This window comes from Lynx canadensis, chromosome C1 (genome assembly GCF_007474595.2).
Source record: "Lynx canadensis isolate LIC74 chromosome C1, mLynCan4.pri.v2, whole genome shotgun sequence".
In the NCBI taxonomy this organism is placed as follows: domain Eukaryota; kingdom Metazoa; phylum Chordata; class Mammalia; order Carnivora; family Felidae; genus Lynx; species Lynx canadensis.
In genome coordinates this window covers 131224444-131247359 of record NC_044310.1, presented here as the reverse complement: position 1 = coordinate 131247359, position 22916 = coordinate 131224444, and the positions used below count along the sequence as shown (strand labels likewise).

The window sequence follows — 22916 nt, the reverse complement described above, 5'->3', positions numbered from 1 at the left end:
TAATAAGTAACCAGGTGCATTATCTGTGCACTCAAAAAGGATAGTATAGTGGAAATATTGAGAACGATTCATACTGGAGCTGTGTGTCAGTTGCATTTCATTGTGAGAAAGGAGAACAAGTCATTGTAAGGATTAAAGCCAGCAGGCTGGAGATTCCAGGTGAGGGATGAACACACATTAAGGTGTCAGAGCTTAGGTGTCAAAGTTAGGTGTATGCCTGCTAAAGTTTTATGGATTATGACCATTATCATTCACTTTTAATTATGTTTTTTTGGTAGTTAGAGAAGGCATGCCTTTCCTTTTTTTTCTTTTTTTGCACTATAATTTAGAGTGATTATATACTCCAAAATGATCTCTGTAGAAGTTCAACCTACTCAACATGCCTGTTAAAATAGCAAATGTAGAGAAAATTTTATTTTTAAAATAGGACACATTCACAGTAACAAGTATTATAACTGTAGTGCTCTAAATTTTCTGCTATATAAATTAATTTTACTTAATACTTTCATGAAATCACTGCTTGTATCATACCATATTCAACAATTAGACATTGCTTCTTACTAATAGGTTGTATCTATGTTTTTTGGTCCTTTATATTCATATTTGGCAATGTGATCATATCAAAGTATATTTTATATCTTAAGTTTAAACACTTTGGGTAGAAGCAGTACCTAATAGGAGAAGCCTTGTACTGTAGATACTCTTCTGTTTCCAAGGTAATGTGCAACTTTTAACTTTTTGCTGTATAATTATGTACCACTTTTAACTTTTAAAGTATTTTCTTTACCATAGCAACAGAAAATTCAAAAGAATGTCAATTCTATTTTAATTGAAACAGAATCACAAGAGAGTCTGTTTTTAATATGCTTCAGGAAATAATGACCAGATGTAATAAGTTTGACTATTATCATCATTCATTCATTAGAATGTGAATACTTTAATTCCTTCAATATTTTATCAGAAGATATTTATTTTAGCATGTTCAAAACATTGCCTTTTTCTTCAAAATCAGTATGGCTGACTTAGTTTTTCCTTTCATACTCTTTAGGATGCTTCATATTAAACAAACATTACCTGTAGGTCATAATAGTTTTGTGGAATTTACTTGTTATAAAACAAAAACTGTCCTAGCCTAGTGAACATAGCTGAGTCTAGCTTTAAGTTTTATTTCTCCCAGTTACAGGTATTATTACCCTGTAAACCAAAAGCAGCCTTAAGTTGTCGTTAACATAAACCCATCCATCAAAAGTGTCAGTTAAAACGGTGAAGTACTAAATTATTGTAAATGTTATGAAAGACTCCATTGATTTCAATTTTGGATAATATTTATTATGATATGGATATGCCACATTATAACAAAAAGAAACAGATAAAAATGGCATCTTCTTATGAAACAATTAAAGCTACCTATTTTAACACGTAAATTTAATGACACCTTTTGTTCATTCTGTGTTTCTCATTCCCCAGAGTGAGACAATGGGACAACTTGGATTTTAGTTTTTATGAGACTAGCTTCAGGGTGAAGTTTCCATAACTGTCTAAAATATTGTGTAGTTTTGATTGTATTTCCCTGATAAGGAGCGACGCTGAACATCTTTTCATGTGCCTGTTGGCCATCTGGATGTCTTCTTTAGAGAAGTGTCTATTCATGTTTTCTGCCCATTTCTTCACTGGGTTATTTGTTTTTCGGGTGTGGAGTTTGGGTGAGCTCTTTATAGATTTTAGATACTAGCCCTTTGTCCGATATGTCATTTGCAAATATCTTTTCCCCATTCCGTTGGTTGCCTTTAGTTTTGTTGGTTGTTTCCTTTGCTGTGCAGAAGCTTTTTATCTTCATAAGGTCCCAGTAATTCACTTTTGCTTTTAATTCCCTTGCTGGAGAGGATGTGGAGAAACGGGAACCCTCTTGCACTGTTGGTGGGAATGCAAATTGGTGCAGCCGCTCTGGAAAGCAGTGTGGAGGTTCCTCAGAAAATTAAAATAGACCTACCCTATGACCCAGCAATAGCACTGCTAGGAATGTATCCAAGGGATACAGGAGTACTGATGCATAGGGGCACTGTACCCCAATGTTCATAGCAGCACTCTCAACAATAGCCAATTATGGAAAGAGCCTAAATGTCCATCAACTGATGAATGGATAAAGAAATTGTGGTTTATATACACAATGGACTACTACGTGGCAATGAGAAAAAATGAAATATGGCCTTTTGTAGCACGTGGGATGGAACTGGAGAGTGTGATGCTAAGTGAAATAAGCCATACAGAGAAAGACAGATAACATATGGTTCACTCTTATGTGGATCCTGAGAAACTTAACAGGAACCCATGGGGGAGGGGAAGGAAAAAAAAAAAAAAAAAAAAAAAAAAAAAAGGACGTTAGAGTGGGAGAGAGCCAAAGCATAAGAGACTGTAAAAACTGAGAACAAACTGAGGGTTGATGGGGGGTGGGAGGGAGGGGCGGGTGGGTGATGGGTATTGAGGAGGGCACCTTTTGGGATGAGCACTGGGTGTTGTATGGAAACCAATTTGTCAATAAACTTCATATAAAAAAAAAAAAAATAAAAAAAAAAAAAAAAAATAAAAAAAAAAAAAAAAAAAAAAAAAAAAAAAAAAAAAAAAAAAAAAATAAAATATTGTGTAGTTCTGCTTCAAAATATATCAACTTATATTGTAATATTATGTAATAAAAATCCCCTTGTACCTTTCCACATCAGAATAACATTGCAATTTATGCATGTTTTGAATTTGCCAATACTACTGGCCCCTGTTTCCTGGAGAAATGTGATTTCTGTCCTGATAGTAGTGAGGAATAAGGTAAGGATTTGTTTACAGGAGAGTAAAGATCACTGGACTAATGTAATGAAGTAACTCATGATCGTGAGATCTGTGAATTCAAGCCCTGTGTCGGGCTCTGTGCTGACACCTCAAAGCCTGGAGTCTGCTTTGGATTCTGTGTCTTCCTCTCTTTCTGCCCCTCCCCATTCCTGCTCGCTCTCTCTCTCTCTCTCTCTCTCTCTCAAAAATAAATAAACATTATATTTTTTAAATAATAGTATCCCAATGGTCACAAAATCAATTTGGATATGGTAGTTACTAAGTAAGAATGGTAAAGAAGATACAAGTAGACAGATCAATCATCTTCCTGGTTGTTATATTGAAATTCAGCTGAGATCCAATTATCCTAATCATTCTGTTTTCTGGTTTAGTTTGAGAATTACTGTTTTAATCTATCATAATTTTGGGGCAATTAATATTATTTACATCAATATTTATAAGAGTTGTTTATGCAGAAAAAAATATACACACATATACACATTTTAAAGTGCAATAGAAAATATAATATTAAAGCCATACTGAGCATTATTATATCTTTTGGATGATAACATGTTATTTCAGGTAATCACATAGCAAAAGACCATTATGATAGACAATAAAACTGAATGTGTGATATGACTAGTTAACAGAAAATTAATGTACCCATTCATTTATTCAACTCGGATTTCTTTAACAGTTAGTGTACATCTGGCAGTGCTCTAGGTAGGAGTATAAAAATAAAAGGCACAGTGCTATCTCCAGGTGTTTCACGGTTCAGTGTGTAGGTAAATAAATAATTATAATACAATGCTTTTTTTTAAGTTTATAAAATAGGGGGGGAAATAGAAAATGTTTTTATCTCAACTGGAATCAGAGAACCTTCCTGGATAAAACTAGTGGAGTAAGAATTAGCCAGTGATGCAGTGCCCTTCAGAGCAGGAGGTATTTCAGGCCAAAAGAATAAGTAAGCTCTCTGGGAAAGCAAAGAGGACTTTAAAGAACTTGTTATTGGAAGAGATTATTGCCAATGTAGGTAATGATAGTGCAAATAAATTTGGAAAGGACACATTTTATGCTTCTGTATCTTGCCTTATGTCATTCTTTCTTCGTAGAATGCCCTTCTTATTTTCCTCTAGTTGGAATAACTTTCTGTTTTTCCAACAAGAGCAGAAAATATCTGTTCCTATGTGAAACTTTCCCCAGTTCTGGCTAAGAAGACCCCACATATTGAACACATTCCATTATATGACTTTAAAATTTTTTTCAATTTATTTTTTGAGGTATAATTGACATAAAATATTATATTAATTTCAGGTGTATATATGACTATTATTGGTATAAATATTTATCTCTCCATCTAGATAATGAGTTCTTTTAGCAAAAGGGCCATGGCTTGAGCATTTTTGTGCCTAATACAGAAGTTGTTAAATTCACTGCAAAAGGAAATAATAAATGGGCAACTGGATGTACACAGCAAATAGGGTTATAGCTACAGGGACATTGTACCTGCATCATTGCCCAACCAATACATCGGTATGTAAATAACCTGCATGTTTCAAGGACAAGAGTCATAAGGGAACTTTTGTTGTAAGGTAAGGAAAGGTATACCAGGAATGAAAACTCAGTTTCTGATTTCTGTGGGGAAATAAATATTTTATTAAAATAAACAGCCACATAAAACCATCCTTTCCCTACCAATTTTTAAACCTATATTCCTATACTTAGTCAAAATATACAGGAAATGAATATAAAAAATTTATAATTCAAATAAGAAACAATTGCAGTTGGAAGAATTGTCTCTGAGTATATTCCCTAAAATTTGGGGGGAAAACAGAAAAAACTGAGTAGACTTCTACTTTATTTGTTTTAAAGAAATGTAGTATATTTCATTAAACTATAAAAGACATCCTCAGGAACCACAGAAGTCTGTTGTTATGGTTACAGCTGGCATTGTTGTGTATGTTCACACTTTGTTATAACTTACAGAGTAGATATTATTTGGGGCTGAGGTTTTTCAGATGTGATCTTAGGTAAACATTACCTACTATATGGGTGAGATTTAGAACTCCTCTTTTGATACTTTCACTGAAGTTTTCATTTTTCAGCTTTAATTATTTACAAAAATTTTGTACTCAGCTAGTTTTTAAGAAGTTGAATTTCAGGTGTTGAAAATACCAGTACACTAGTACAGACTTATTGAAAAACTTGAAAAAAAAAAAGTATAGTAATAGGGCTTAAGTATGGAAAAGGAAATGAAATTTAGCCATCAGAAGGTAGCACCCATAAGAAGAGAGAAATCCTGTGTCTGTGAAGATGCATTTATACCTGAATACAGTTAAACTATACTTTTCTTCGATGCAATAGAATATATTCTTTTGGTTGACAAGTACTTAAATAAAAAAATCATGTAATAACACAAAATCCAGAAAAATCATGTAATACTATACACACAATCTGGATACAACAGGTAACCTATTAACCAAACACAATAACCTATTAATAACCTATTAAATAAAACCAATATACAGAAAGTGTACACATTTATGTGATATATATTACATATCTAGTACAGATGAATAATAATAGTTAATGTTTGCTAAACACTCCATGCTTATCAGTTTTCTAAATTTTTCCCTATAATTATTAGGGAACTAATATTATTATTTTTCTTTTCAACATGTGAGTAAATACAGGCTCACGGAGGCTAATTAAAGTGTCCTGATTCACATAGCTAGTAATATGTGGACCTGAAATCTGAACCCAATTAATCTGTTTCTAGAATTCATTTCCTTAGGACTCTACATAGTTCTTCTTAGAGAAAAAGCTAGTCTATAAATCTAGAGAGCTGAGCCCTTGTTTCAACTGTATCATAGTAGACTATGACAACACACATAATCTTATATGGTCTCAGTTTATCAGTAAAATGAAGGTATTAGGCTACATTATCTTTAAGACCTGTTACAGCATTAAAATCGTCAATTTAGTTATACTTTGTTCTAAAATCTGGAAAAGATAAAGATTATTCTTATCTTAAGATAGCTATGAAAATAAGATTTATGTTTCAAAGAACTATCAGTGAGCACGAGATTTCTTTCATGCTTTCTTCCATCTAAGTAAATTATTATTCCCTCTTTTGTGCCTCCATAGTAAAATAGTTTTATCATAATATTGTTTTCATTTGTTTTACATCTACCACCATTGTATTCACTGAGAGATTTTTAAACACAAAAATCGTATCTGTTTATCTCGGTGTTCTAATTCTAAGAAGTATCTGGTACATAATATTGCCTCAACAAATTATTGTTTCAAAATATGTTCTCAATCTACTTAAAAATGGTTTCTGGGCTGGGGTGCCTGGTGGCTCAGTCATTTGAGCCTTTGACTCTTGATCTTGGCTCAGGTCATGATCCCAAGGTTGTGTAATTGAGCCCCTCATAGGGCTTTGTGCAGAGCGTGGAGCCTGCTTGATATTCTCCCTCTCCCTCATGCTCGCTCGCTCTCTCTCTCTCTCTCTCTCTCAGGAAAAAAAAAAAAAGGCTCTTGGGTTTATTACAGTTGTTACACCCGCTGACTTATTGAGGTAGATTCTCTGATCTGATTAGGAGACCTGAGAATCTACATCATTACTGCCTTGGGGTTCCTATGTTTACAATATATACATTGTTCAATTATACATGCAATAAAAAAAAAGTAATTCTGTAGGACAGAAAACCTAAAACACAGTTTCCCAAAGTTTGTTTCCTGTTTTCTATTTACTAGGAAAATAAATGCTATCGCCCAAGACTATGTGATAAAGAAAGGGACACTATAGTTCCGAGAGAATCACTATGTCAGATTAAAGCATATTAAAGGCTCTCACGATACAAAAGATGATGCTTACTTTGTTTAACAAAGCATTTCACAATCTTGTAACCCTCTTGAAAACGTGAAGTAACATTGATCAGGGAAGAATTTGTGGATAATAGAAAGGCAAAGCAAATTATGTCTGAATGAGAAGATCTATATAATGGAAGGGGAAGGAGAAGGGCCAGTGATCTCATGGAAACACAGAAGTGAAAATGTGGGACTGTAAATAATCCAACTTGAGCTGAACGGACACATTTTTAAACATATATTTTTAATGTTCATTTATTTTGAGAGAGAGAGAGAGTGCAAGCAAGGGAGAGGCAGAGAGAGAGGGAAAGAGAATCTCAAGCAGGCTCCACAGTGTCATCACAGAGCCCAATGCGGGGCTTGAACTCACTAATCGTGAGATCATGACCTGAGCCGAAATCAAGAATCAGGTGCTTAACCATCTGAGCCACCCAGATGCCCTAGAACTGACACATTTTTAATGGTGGGGAGTAACTGGAAGAAGTGTGTTTGTGCCTAAAAAAGGAGAGTTTGAATGGCAAGGACAGGATTTTAGGATGAGAGCTGTTAGGGAGTTTTCTGGGACTGATGCAACAGATGTTAGACTCCATGAAATGTGCTCTTCCTATTCTTGGTATCTTGATTCAAGGTGGTGTTAAGACTAGCCAAAAAGAAAAAAAATTCAGATTACAAATAAAAATTTTAAATTGCTATTATATGGAGGTCTGACCATTTGGAATTCATAATTTACTTAATGACTTCAAAAACATTATATTCACATTCAGTAGTTTGCAATACTTTGTTGATAACATTTGATGGAGCAAACTTTCTTTTTTTTTTCCTCCTTTTTTTTTTTTTTTTTACTTTTGGGATGTTTTTTAATTATAATGCAAACACATGTAGAGTAAATAGCTAAATAGAAATATGAATACTGCCTCTAATTAAGTCCAAATCGGCATGTTCTTTTTAATGTTACAGAAGTTATTGCAATACTGCTTTAAATTTTTATTTGCTTATATTTAGTCTCAAAAACATCATGGTTGTATAGAAGCCCCAAATATATTTGGTCATATCTAACATGGTTGAGAGAAGCTGGCATATGATATCATCTATTAGGGAAAAAAAATTGCTATGTTAGTGTTACCAAGATTCAGAGTCAGTAAGGCAAGGAGGAATGTTCTGATTTCAATGAGATAAACTGTCTTTGCATTTTTACTTCTTTCTGATTCAGTTTCTTCCCCTTTATCTATACTGCCATTATCTCCAGCAAGACAGCAAGGTGTACCTCCATAAATTTACTAGAAAGAAACATATTGTGTGGTTTTCTAGACACAATGTGTTTGCTGACATATGTTTGCTTTATAAATAAAAGTATAATAATTCAAGATTTAAATAACTTAAAATAATTCAAGATTTAAGAAGTACACTTAATCCATTTCTGAAAGGCTTGATATCTAGTATTATTTGATGATTTGAGGTTTTCAGTTTGTGCAGAACTACATAGATATACATAAGCATTGGCTAGCAATTCCAGTATCATCTTATACAAACTTGACTGTTGTGTTTCCAGATTCAAATTTGCTTTTAAATTCTCACTCTCAGAGCTCTCTGTGAATCTCAGCTCTTGAATCTACTTTTCATTTAGTCCTTACTAGATAGATACATATTTCTCATTTTAACTGCCCTGCTTAATTAGGACTCTTAATGATATTTTGGCTAGTAAAGAACTTTTAAAAATCTTTATAATCCATATCCCCTGCCTTTATGCAGAACACCCCAAAATGATTGTCAGCACAAAAATGCCCATATTTCTTACAATTATCATTTATGTTAGCCCAGTATCTGATAAATGGTTTTCCCTCAAAACTTTTATTTTGTTATAGTGTGTGGTTAAAATGTCTACACATAACTATCACTGTCAGAATGTATGAGGAAAAAGTTTTCTTTAAGAAAAGTTTGATTTTAAACTAAATATGCCAGTTATAAACCATATAGAATAATTTTCATACCATATTATTTTAATCATACATTCTCCAAATTTGAAGAATTAATTGTTCATGGTTCTACACTTACTAAAAAGAAAGAATGGATCTGGGGCAACTAATTGGGTTAGTAAGTTTCAGTTTTAGTGTTGGAATGTGAAAGGACATTAAAGATCCTCTAACTCATATCTTGAATTATAGAGAGAAGGAACATATTCAAAACGTAAAGTGGCTTTTTCCACTATGATAAAAAATAATGGGTTTAATTAAATAGAAATTCCTCAGTAATTCCTGTCACTTATATAGTATTTACATTTTATGGGATGCAATATTTATGTTTACCTCAATTAGTTTAGTAGCAATATAATTTTTCTTCCTTTTATTGTTTTTTTCCCTACTATCTGAAATACCTTACTCTAGAACTTCCAATAACATAATTGAAATCAATGTTGTCCAACATATGATTATCTAGCACTTGAAATGTGGCTAGTATGACTGAGGAACAATTCAGTCTACTTAATTTTATATGATTTTAATGAATTTAAATGTAAAGAGTCACAATTAGCTAAAGGCTACCACACTGAACAATGCATATTCAGGAAAATATAAAGTACTCCTCCATAAATCATTTTGAATTTTTCGCTGGTAATGAGCCAAAAGAAAAAAGTATATATCTAGATAGTGTTATTCCTCCAACATTACAGATGCAGTTTGAAGGCTTACCTCTGTTAGTTTTAGAGATCTGTACCTTGCTAACACTTGCAGATATATTATATGTTATATAATATACATATATGGGTTTGTGTGCTAAAGGAAACATGTTTAAAATTATATGGATATTTCAAAGTGTACTATATGTCTAATAAAAATCAGAAGAAAAGCTGCATTAAGGTATGCTTCTTAGAAGTTACAGTTCTTACAGATACCAAGAATTAACTAGGGAATAGCTGAGAAAATAAGTGAAATATCATGTGATGTTTTACTCCCTGAGTGTCTGTAAACAAAATTGTTACTGATTTTTTTTCCTAGGTATTTGTATTGGATTGATTGCTGTGAGTATCCTCACATTGGCCGTGTTGGAATGGATGGAACCAATCAGAGTGTTGTCATAGAAACCAAGATTTCTAGACCTATGGCACTAACTATAGATTATGTCAACCGTAGACTCTACTGGGCTGATGAAAATCATATTGAATTTAGCAACATGGATGGATCTCATAGACACACAGGTTGGTCCAGTAACACAAATGACTCAGTATTTTATCAGTACGTACATTATTCATTTAGAAAATATGTACACACTTATGTATTCATTATATATAATTTTTCTCATTAAATTAATTTTGTAACTTAAGATTACATGATCATGTTCCTTTATGACAATATTGGTAAATAAGAATTAGATATATTTACTCAGAACTTCTGTAATCATGTATAAAAGTCATTGACAATATTTCTCTAATTGTATCTTTCAAAGTAGTTTTTACAGTAAATGAACAATATTTTTCTTAGTTAATATATACATACAATCTTAACGGATTGAGATAGAAGGTTATATGCCTGTAAACATAAGATTATTATTGCAATCTGGTAGGGCTAAGTTTTTTAAAAATACCAAATAAGAGTATAGTTCTCGAAAGACAGTGAAGTAATAGCATTTAAAAGTTATCAATTCTACTGCATACATGATCAAATTTATTGTTATCTAATCAACAATGGCCACTAAATTAAACTGGAAAACAGCCATCATATTACAGTAACGTACAGGAAATTATTTGAATATGAATGAATATAAAATTCTACAGATACTTTACTTTTCTATTTTTTATAACTGAGTAGATTAAAAACTCAATATAAAGGATATGAATGAAGCATTTAGATATGAGGAAAGTAACACTGGAATTAGGGATGACGGGGAGGTCTTAAAGAAAAATAGCTGAGGATGATGGAATTCATAAGAGCAATGGAGAAGGACATGATGACGAAGACAAAGATGACAGGGATGTAACAGAAACCACAAATAATTCCAGTGAACACTCAAAATACTTTAGGGGTTTAAAGATGACACTTTTCCCAGAATGAAGAAGATAATTTTTTATTTATTTTTTATTTATTTTTATCTTTTAATATACATCCAAGTTAGCATATAGTGCAACAATGATTTCAGGAGTAGATTCCTTAGTGCCCCTTACCCTTTTAGCCCATCCACCCTCCACAACCCCTCCAGCAACCCTCTGTTCTCCATATTTAAGAGTCTCTTATGTTTTGTCCCCCTCCCTGTTCTTTTATTATTTTCGCTTCCCTTCCCTTATATTCATCTGTTTTTGTCTCTTAAAGTACTCATATGAGTTAAATCATATGATATTTGTCTTTCTCTGACTAATTTCACTTAGCATAATACCCTCTAGTTCCATCCACATAGTTGCAAATGGAAAGATTTCATTCTTTTTGATTGCCAAGTAATACTCCATTGTATATATATACCATATCTTCTTTATCAACCTTCTGCCAATGGACATTTGAGTTATTTCCATACTTTGCCTGTTGTTGATAGTGCTGGCTATAAACATTGGGGTGCATGTGCCCCTTAAAAACAGCACACCTGTATCCCTTGGATAAATACCTAGTAGTGCAATTGCTGGGTAATAGGGTAGTTCTACTTTAATTTTTTGAGGAACCTCCATACTGTTTTCCAGAGTGGCTGCACCAGTTTGCATTCCCACCAGCAATGCAAAAGAGATCCTCTTTCTCCGCATCCTCGCCAACATCTGTTGTTGCCCGAGTTGTTAATGTGAGCCATTCTGACAGGTGTGAGGTGGTATCTCATTGTGGTTTTGATTTGTATTTCCCTGATGATGAGTGATGTGGAGCATTTTTTCATGTGTCAGTTGGCCATCTGGATTCTTCTTTGGAGAAGTGTCTGTTCATGTCCTCTGCCCATTTCTTCACTGGATTATTTGTTTTTTTGGGTGTTGAGTTTGATAAGTTCTTTATAGATTTTGGATACTAACCCTTTATCTGATATGTCGTTTGCAGATATCTTCTCCCATTCTGTCAGTTGCCTTTTAGTTTTGCTGATTGTTTCCTTTGCTGTGCAGAAGCTATTTACTTTGATGAGGTCCCAATAGTTCATTTTTTGCTTTTGTTTCCCTTGCCTCCGGAGACATGTTGAGTAAGAAAGTACAGCAGCCAAGGTCAAAGAGGTTTTTTGCCTGCTTTCCTCCTTGAGGATTTTGATGGTTTCCTGTCTTACATTTAGGTCTTTCATCCATTTTGAGTTTATTTTTGTGTACGGTGTAAGAAAGTGGTCCAGGTTCACTCTTCTGCATGTCGCTGTCTAGTTTTCCAGCACCGCTTGCTGAAGAGACTGTCTTTATTCCATTGGATATTCTTTCCTGTTTTGTCAAAGATTAGTTGGCCATATGTTTGTGGACCCATTCTGGGTTCTCTATGCTGTTCCATTGATCTGAGTGTCTGTTCTTGTGCCAGTACCATACTGTCTTGATGATTGAAGACAGTTTGAAGTCAGGGAAGACAAATGGCTTTTTATTGATGGCTTTTTATTCATCTTTATTGACCTAACATCACCTTTGTTATTAGGTGTTTTTATCTTCAAATAGTAAGAGGGACCTATCTTCACAGAGAGGTCCCAAAGAAAGCCCACACAGTAGCATGGTTTAGCTTATCAGGCTGCTTTCTTCTCTGGCAGTAAGCTTAGAACAACACCCTGGGTGGAGGGAAATGGGAGGAGATGATAAGAGAGGATTATTGATAATCTTATTGCCAGGTGAGACCTTGCAAATGTGTGCCAGTGTGCAGTCCTCAGAAGGATCAAGTCACAGAGTTTAAAAGTAAATGAAGAAGTAAACAAATAAAAATAAAGGAGACAAAAGTCACTGAAGTCATACCACTTAATTATTTTGCCTAAGTTCTTCTCAGTTGGTGTTTAAACAAATATATTACTCTAACTATCATTGCTGACAGAAAGCTTTTCGAGGTGCTTTTTTAAGGGTAAGAACATTGAGGTATCACAAGTGTAGTTGGATGAGTCACTTATTTAGGTGTTGGCAATCCAATTATAGAGATAAAGAAACTCATCAGGATGCAATTTGAGTGAAGAATTATTTAAAGATGACTTTAGGATTTTAATTACAGCAAAAGTAATGTTGACAAATCAGAATCACACTTAGCATTCAGCAGTTATATCTTCTCCAAAGAATCAATAATGAAATGTTCTGCAACATTCTCAGATGATATAATTGAAAGTTTTATTGTGGTAATCAGTATTTTCTCCATGTAACTAGGAACCCATTTATTTTTAGCATCTATATAAAGCTCTAGGTTGTTGTGAATGTCTTACTTTCTACTAAAAATGTTCACTTTACAATATTATTTAAACAAGTTTTGGTCAGATAAGTGAATATCGAAAACATTATTTCGGCATCAATATTTGCCTATCTGCATTGGAGACTTCGTGTTTGAACACAAATTGTAGTTAAAAATGTTGTCTGTTAGAAACTATTGATTCTATCCCCCGATTCATTATTAAAAATGATGTCAGATATGTGGGTGACTAATGCTTTGAAAACTTAATACAAAATTAAATATGTATAAATGAAGCGTCTTTCAATCATGGTGTTCGTGGTGACTTTGGGTAGAAGGACATATATAGCAGGGAGAAATAGCACTAATTTTATTAGAGTAAAATATTTGGCTGAAAGATACCCAGGTATGCTGTTATCAACATTTTAAAATTTGATTTTGAAAATACTTTGGAGGCTCCAGGGGAGAAAAAGAAAGTAAAAGAGTTGATGCCATCAGAAGTATTTTCTCCTGAAGGCTTTCTCAGAAAGACTAATGAAAAATTCATTAAGCCATCTTATCAGGCATCTGCCAATAACTGAATGTAAGCCAACAATTACCTAGTAGTTACTAATGAGCTACTCATTGTAGGCAGCCTAAATTATGCTAATTCCACAGTCAGTGGAAAAAGAGGCATTCATTTGTCATGTTTGTGAAGGGGAGTAGCATTTTTATATTTCTCGCACTTTCCTGGTAAAGACATAGAGAATGCTGTGGTTTCTTGATTGTGTATTTGGAGGTGGAAAATGAGACTTTGACATCAATAGTAACTTTCCCATTAGTTTGGTCACTGATCTCTTTTCTTATTCTCTTAACTAGACTAGGGTTATTGTTCTCATTTATTCTTAGAGAGTGGGACCGAAGCTTATTAAGAGTGGGATATGTCAGTCATGACAAAGTAATTTGAGCATATGAAAGATATATGAGAAATTTCAGAATTTTGGCTTCCTTTGATAAGCCAAATCTTAATAATGGAGAAAAATTAAACCCTGACAGGTTTTTTTTTTCCTCCAAACATATTCTTATTTAGCCATTCAGTAATTTCATACATGAAACATTACTTAATTATTACTTATCCAGCCTAAGAAATTCTAAAAATTCAGGATTCTATGCCCTAAACAATAGATCCGATTACCTCCATGGTATATGTGACTTACAATTTGCTTAAGAATTTCCATCTATCTTTCTCTGCTATCTCCTCTACCCCAACCCACCTTCCTACCAGTCTAAACACCACATTGCAAAATTAAATAAACAAATAAACAGTCAGTTTGCCAGCTTAGGCACATCTAGATGCAATCTTAGTCTTGTGAACCTCTTCCTAATGCCTCTGTATATCATTTTTATGGTATTTACTATAATAATTATATATTGATATGGTTTAATAAAATGATGCCATAGAATATTATATATGCTCCTGGATGACTGAGTTTTATTTAAATCAAATTTTCATTAGTTCTTTTTTTTTTTTTTTTTTTTTTAGTTTTTTGATTTCTTCCCTTTCGATCTGCCCATTCAGTCATTCATGTATTCATTCAACAAATATTGATGGGTCTTTCGATGCCATGCCTTATGCTAGGCTCTCAAGTTACAAGATGAATAAATTTGTGGTTTTAAAGCACTTTTAATAGGGGCGCCTGGGTGGCTCAGTCGGTTGGGCGGTCGACTTCAGCCAGGTCACGATCTCGCGGTCCGTGAGTTCGAGCCCCGCGTCGGTCTCTGGGCTGATGGCTCGGAGCCTGGAGCCTGTTTCGGATTCTGTGTCTGACTCTCTGACCCTCCCCGTTCATGCTCTGTCTCTCTCTGTCTCAAAAATGAACGTTAAAAAAAAATTTAAAAAGAAAAAGCACTTGTAATAATGGAAATGCTGATATGCAAGTAAAAACATAAATTAGATTGGGGTTAGAGGAATATGCAAATATTTTGGAAATGCATGGAGTAGTAAGAAAGCTATTGCTGAAGTAAGGGAATCTTTGAGAAATGTGAGATATTGGTACAAGTTCTCCATATGGCAAAATGTATAAAGGATTCTTCACACAGAGGGAACAGCATGTGCAAGATGTAATAGAGTCTTGACGCGCATGGGGTTATACAATTTGGCCATGACTAGAAGTTATATAAGAGGGAGATAATGTCACTAGATGAACATGGGCAATTTAGGCCAGATTGTGACAGACCTTGTATGCTAAATAATTTGGAATTTATTCTGTGTCATAGGGAGCCATTGATGGTGTTTAGCTGAAAGAGTGCTGTCATTAAACTTGACAACAGTATAGAAAATGAAAGGACCCTAGAAAGCGCCCAATTTAGAGGCTGTTAAATATTTTATGGAGAAAATATTTGAAGTGATTATAGCTGTGGGAATGGGGATAAAGGGTTACATTCAAAAGTTAATTGGATAAAAAACATAGGAGAGAGATGCATCTGTAAGCCTAAAATAGCAGAAATATTGGTGGTCAAGGTGCAAATATTAAGTGAATATTTTATATTATGCACTTCTCTAGGGAAACAGAACTTCTAATTTTGATGACATTAGTATCACATATATTTGTCCATTTTACAAGGAATTTAATAAGTACCAAATTAGGCATAACTTAGAGATTCTTCTTGAAAAGCTCTGCTTTGATGAGAGGTACATTAACTTTAACAAAAGGGTCCGCATAAGAGGATTCAAGGATATGATTAAACAACCTCTAATGTAATGTATCTTTCCCTAAAAAGCATTTCAGAACACTGATAATTTATCTGGAAGAAAGATTGAAATTGAATGATTCTTTCTCTTCCTACTTTCACTTGAGATATAAAATACATCTAGTTAAAGATTAGATAATTTTAGAATATTCTTGTATTGAAATGCCGTAGTGTTTAAATGTATAAGTGTCTTTATATAAAAATAAAATATTCTAAATATATACATAATAATATTCTTGTAGGTATATATGTTTGGGACTGATTCCTACCAGTCTCAAGTGCAATAATCCTTAGAGAATTTTAGGCTTTGATTTTGGGATAAGAAGTAATAAACCTTTAGGGACCAGGGTGGACTTAGTCTGTTAAGCATCTGACTTCTGCTCAGGGTCATGATCTCTCGGTTCGTGAGTTCAAGGCCCCATATCAGGCTCTGTGCTGACAGCTCAGGGCCTAAAGCCTGCTTCTGATTCTGTGTCTCCCTCTCTCTCTGCCCCTCCCCTGCTCATGCTCTGTCTCTCTTTGTCTCTCAAAATAAATAAAGGTACTAGTTCATTTGGGATAGTAAAGAGAACAAAAATGTTGCTTAAAATGTACACCCTGCTTTAGTGGGACATTTTGATGTTACAGTTTTGTTATTTCCAACTAACTATATCTCCTGCCTATAGAAAAACATCTAGATCTTATTTCAAAATTTGTGCTGCAAATTTCTGAAATGAGACCAAAGTAAAGATCTTTTGTCATTGATTTCATGCACTTTAAAAAGTAACAGCCTTCTCTGAATGAACTATCTATGAAATAGGTATATAATATCTCCTGAGAAAAAAATTTTTTGATAACTTTGCATAGCTACCCCAACTCAGAGATTTCGTTTTCCATTTAAGGAAAGAAAATTAAATTCCACAAAATTCTAGTCTTTAGAACAAAATTTCATTCTGACTGCTTGTATCAAACTACATGACATCAGATTTCATTTTCCTCCTATTCTGTTACAGGTGCCATTGAAGTTGAGATACCTTAGAGAGGTAGCTATTTTCTGACAAAAAGGCTGAAAATAGTTTGTGATTAGTATTAACAATAGGGTGAGCTAGAAAAAGATATGTTTGACTGTGAATTTTTTCAATTTATTTATTCAAATAAATAAAATTAATTTTTTTCTAGTAAATATTTATCAGAATGTACTTCTTTGTATCCCAGAATGATTAACTTTGTGTAAATTCAGTTGGTCACATACATATTTTATCCAGCATACTGGAAAAATGCATACTCATAACTGCTAATTTCTCTGAAAAGGAATCGTTGGTTATGATTCCAAACTACAGTTTATCACTGAACTGTCTTTTAGTCTGTGGACAGATTGTTGAAAATTTCATGCAATTATGTTGACTATGGCTCCTCATTTATTTCTATATTCCTTGACCTGAAGAACCTTACATTAAAGTGTCAATATTGTAGTCTACCTCAATTGTTTGTTTATTGTTCTGAGAATCCAGTTTGTGTTATGAGGGGGCAGTTCTGTGTTTGGATTAAAAATCCAAATCATAATCCATGCAGTGATCATCTAATTAATGTTGGAAAAGGAATCCAAGTCTCAGCATGCTGCTGGTGAAATAGCATAAATATATATACGAAGGGTTTTGTTCTAAGAAGTCACTTTGAAACACTGAAAAAACACAATGGGAGCATGTTGTGCTTATGTATTTTGAAACTCAGTAGCTCTTGCATTTGGGTCTGTAGAATATTTAAATACACACTGAAACCAAAAAAGGAAGGGAGTCTAATAAACACCACTCTCCAAATTTACAATATTCTAGAGTGTTTCTTTCTTGGTAGGATATTTCATTTTAGTACTTTTGGAAAAAAATCTCTATCATTCACAGTCCATTGCAAACAGTAGACTTCACAGGCTATTTTATGCCAATGGTGTTGATGTGCTGCTGTTTACAATACAATAAAAGTTAATGGAAGGGAGCAAAATACAATTCAGTTACTATAGAAGTGTTCCTGAAACAGTAAAATAAATTGAAATTAACTGCCATTTCTAAAAAGTCTTAGAATTTCAGTGTCAATCATGTCTTTCAGTTTTGTTCCTTGAAAAGCACATGTTACCTTACATTGTGTATATGTTTAAATAGATTATTATTTTGCAAATGCCACATATATTCCATATACTTTTTTGAAATGGGAAATTTTAAGTATTACCCTAGTATGAATTTTCAACCACTTTCAAAAATCTTATCCATCTTAAATAAGAAGTAGTGGGGTATGGGGATCAGTAGGTCTGGCTTTGTTCCAGGTTACTCTCTAAACAGGTTGCTTTGCCACAGTATGGTTCAATGTTTTTTATCTATAGAATGAGGTTTTTTATTTAATAAATGACTTTCTAACATTTCTTAAAGGAATTTAGCTGAGGTTGGAACTGGGAGAGAAGACTGTTTTATCAATTACTTCACCTACCCCTACTTATTCTTAGGACTACCTAGAGCACATTTTAAAATGCTTGTAATATGTTACATTATTCTCTGTTTTTTATTCTGGAACCATATTTGTAATTGTAAGAATTTGCAAAACCCAGATAGTAAACTCATGTAAATGGCTCTATTGATAACTGTCCCATAGGTAAGTCCTTTTTTTAAGCTTCACAAACACATTCCTAGTGCATGTGTGGGGGCTGTCATAACTCCTATATTTACTTCTGATAATCGCCTCTGAAAACACATTGCCAAATGTCTATGAAGATTTGTATCACCAGCAGAAAAATTCAGAACCTTTCAAAGCAACAGTACTATATGTTTACCAAGTGCACAAAGCAATGTTGCTTTGTTTAGAGACTGGAAAGCAGTGTCCTGGTCAAGAGATGATATTTATAGGCAGAGTCTAGTTTTCAAATAAATGTACTACAATTTGCATTGTCTGTGCTATAAATACTCACATTCATTAACAGAATACTCTTTTTAGGTATTAAATATTGAAATGGCCATATTTGACCTTCTATTATGAATAACTTAAAATATGTAGATGAGAGAGGGTGCCTGGGTGGCTCAGTTGTTTAAGTACCTGACTTTGACCAGGTGGTGATCTCACAGTTTGTGAGTTTGAGTACCAAATCCGGTGAGTTCGAGTTCCACTTCGGGTGAACGTGAGTTCCTCTTTGGTTAAAACACAAGCCCCGGGGGAGCCCCACTTTCTCTCTCTCACTCTCATTCTCTCTTTCTCTGCCTCTCACCCACTTACGCCCCCCCCACCTCAAAAAATATAGATGAGAGATGAGAGAGAGGAAGTTGTTGTTTTATTAAACCACATATTCTTAATCTATATGGAGAATGTGTATTATTTGAAGTGGATGCCTTTAGTCTCTAATGGCTGTTAAGGATGCCTTTAGCCTCTTACTAATGGCTTTAAAGAAGAGCTCTAAAGGGGCGCCTGGGTGGCGCAGTCGGTTAAGCGTCCGACTTCAGCCAGGTCACGATCTCGCGGTCCGTGAGTTCGAGCCCCGCGTCGGGCCCTGGGCTGATGGCTCAGAGCCTGGAGCCTGTTTCCGATTCTGTGTCTCCCTCTCTCTCTGCCCCTCCCCCGTTCATGCTCTGTCTCTCTCTGTCCCAAAAAAAATAAATAAACGTTGAAAAAAAAATTAAAAAAAAAAGAAGAGCTCTAAATACAGCACTAATTTCTATATTCTCCATCTATATTACATTCATTTCAATAAGTATACATTTAAGTGTCCAGTATACACCAATTCATTAAGGAAGGACATATAACTATTGTTTGGATATTTGATCAGTGTTTAAAAGATGTCCTCATATATAGAGTCTCAGGTAGTAGCAGCTGAGATCTGGTATGCACTATGGCATATGCCAAATAGAAGAAATTTATTTTTATCCCCTTCAAGGTTTCACTGATGGATAAACTTTTGGAAAAATTGTCTTCATATTGGAAAAAGTAAATTTTGAAATTCTATCATAATATTTGGAAATGTTGGCTATCCTTAGTGTTCTTGCCATTCTTAATGCCTTTATTCATTTCAAACAATGGACTTTGGACCCATTTGCCTGAAATTTTATTTATAATACTGTTACCATTAAGTAGGGTTGTGTTAAAGAATAGGCAGGAAAAGTGTTCATGGAGGCAATATTAAATGGAACATTTCGTACCCTATTGTAGATAGTTCTGAGGAAGTACTTATAAGAAAAAGAGGATTCTGCAATCAGTAAACACTGAAGGGGATGCATAATTACTGACAAAGAACAAATGTCTTTGGCCCTAAGGTTATATAAAGCACTTTCTTTTGATGGGGTGTTGGTAGCTACAGCTACTGGCTCAGCAGTCATGCTCTGGAAATTAGTAGACTGTGGCCATTTTGCCACCCACCAGTCTTCTCTGTCACTTCTCATAAACTAAAATCCATTATCCACCCACTACTGACCACTGTCATGGAATCTCCCACTTTCTTTGGCACATTAAACTACTTTCTTTCATCATCTAATTTATTGTGTGTTTTCCAGCGTACATTTCTTTAGCCTTAATCTCACCTCATTTTTTCAATGCTAAATGTTTCTCTCTTTCTCATTTCATCCTTTTGTTTTGTTTGTTTGTTTGTTTGTTTTCATGCTCTCTTCCATTAATTTATGCCCTAGCTTCTCTACGTAGCTTGTTGTACATTATTTTTCTGGAATGGTGGTGAGGAAAATTGTAGTATCAAGGTCTCTCAGCAATAGAGGATTAGTGAGCATCCTGATCCTCTTTTCTGAAGACAGATGGTGTTTCATCAAGCTCAATAGTTTGTACCGTACTGCCTAGGCAATGAGTGTCGTTGATTGTTTTGATCTGGGAAGAGATAAAAGAGATAAAAATATGTGTGTACATTTCAGATGCCAGGGTGGCTCAGTCTGTTAAGCAACTGACCCTCGACTTTAGCTCAGCTCATGATCCCAGAGTCTTGGAATTGAGCCTTTCACTGGGCTCTGCACTGACAACATGGAACCAGCTTGGGATTCTCTCTCTCCCTCTCTCTCTAACCCTCCCCTGTTCATGCTTGCCCTCTCTGTCTCTCTCTCAAGATAAATAAACTTAAAATGTAAATATATTTCATATATATTTGAGATATATATATATTATGTATATATATATATATATATATATATATCATAATATGAATACTACCTGGAGGGAGTTCTAGTTGGCCTACCTTTACTTCATATACTTTCATATACTTTCATGTACTTTCATATATATTGAGATATATATATATATATATATATATATATATATATATATATATATGAAATACTACCTGGAGGGAGTTCTAGTTGGCCTACCTTTACTTCTTTGCCATGTTCCAAGTTCTAGAATGCAGACCTCTGTGGACTGAATCACCAAGGTCTACATCTTCTGCCTTCAGGTTTGAAATGAATCAATGGGAAACATTGACAGGAGATTAGAATGTGGATAGAGGAAGATGTTGGAATATTTATTTATTTCCTTTCCCCTCTTGCTTACCCACAGTGTTTGGCAGTGGCTGAGTTCCTCCACTAAATGACCACTGTTCTTATTGCATGGCTCTTTTCCACTAGCATAGCTTTCACCAGGTTCTGGTAACAGACCTAAGCAAAAAAAAAATCCATCATCAGTACCTGACCATACCCATACTTCTGTAAATAATTCATTTTATTCTTTTCAATTATCATTTAAAATTTATTTTCTATATGCAATAAGAAATCTGGCTGCTATAAAGAGATAGGAAAAGGTTAAAAACAATAAAAAAAGTTGGAAAAATTTTGCAGTATTCAGGAAGTTGAGCCTTAGGATAATATCATCAAGAATCAGACAGTAGAAGTCTTAAAATACATTAAAAAAGAAAAAATGACAGAATTTCATGTTTTATCTAATATAATTGTTAACTTTACTTTAAAATTTTAAGAGATTAAATTTCTAAACCTAGTTGGTCATACACTGACAACTATTAGGGCATTTTCTTCCAAACAATGCATAAATTCTTTATACTCAAAAGGAAAAAAAAATAGTAATGCTCAAGTGAGTCTGTAATTTTGATGGTTAGTGGTTGCATTCTATGAACCCTGTTTTACTATAAAAAATATTGCTAAGGTTTTTTAGTAATTTTTTAATGTTTATATAGGAAAAAGAGAGAGAGCGTATCTCTGGTGAAATTTCTATTTTAACCCATTGGGCAAAGTAGTGCTTAATCTGCCATTATCCCAATATTATATTCTACCTATAGCACCAACTATGACATTTTAACTCTACAAAAGATGGACACTGTGTAATTTGTGCATTTTGTTCTTAAGTATTTAAACTAGATAAGTTGAAATACAAAATTAGAAAAATGTTATCTAGGAATACACTTGTTTAGCATGATGAATGCTATCACAAAAAAAAATGAATAATCAAGAGTATTGTAATAGAATAACTCTAACTGTGAGGCATTGGTTAAGCCAAAAGCAATGGCTCTCTCTCTCTCTGCCCTTCCCCAACTTGAGCTTTCTCTCTCACTCAAAATAAATAAATAAACTTTAAAAAAAAGGAAAAACTCCATAAAGAGTATTCTTTGATTTATTTTTTTGCAAAACACCAACTTCTTTATTCTGAGAGATATAGTCTATAAGATAAAAATTAGGAGCCTAGTACTTGAGTGAAATGCTGGAAATAGTACAATAAATAAGGCTCTTATCCGGAATAGAGACTTAACTACAGAAAGCAGCTTTAAAATAGGCTTTAAGGATATAATAAATACCTGTTAAACTGCAGCCCACACAATAGTTCTATTTTTCTGTCCTTTTTTTAATATATCTACTGAATACCTATAAACAAAAACTTCCTAAGTTTATTTTTCACATTTGTGTTTTAATTAAGCAAGTGCAGTCTTCTATATGACAATTGGTCACATTATTTTTCTCTTAAAAAGGATAGCCTTTATTGTTTTTAGCAAACATTGACTACTTTTTCCATAAACACAACCACATCTCAGTGAATTTGTTAAATGTTTCTTTCATGCCATCACATTCCATGTTTATATTTATATGGACTTATTATTATGAACTTATTATGAATTATATATGAATATATAGTTATATATGTAATAAATGTATTACAAATGTGCATGCATGCATTTTATAAATACATGTATACATATATGCATACATATTTACAAAGCAAAAATAAGTAACAAATAAAGAGACAACCAAAAATAAGCAATTTTAT

At 33.7% G+C, this 22916-nt stretch overlaps 1 protein-coding gene across 1 annotated transcript in view; it reads left to right on the top strand.

Annotated features, from left to right (window-relative positions):
• The window catches only part of LRP1B (LDL receptor related protein 1B), a 282197-nt gene that overhangs the window by 33527 nt on the left and 225754 nt on the right, over window positions 1–22916 (top strand). The window contains 1 exon segment of the mRNA XM_032594106.1: window positions 9681–9880. Coding sequence (XP_032449997.1) covers window positions 9681–9880 — 200 coding nt within the window.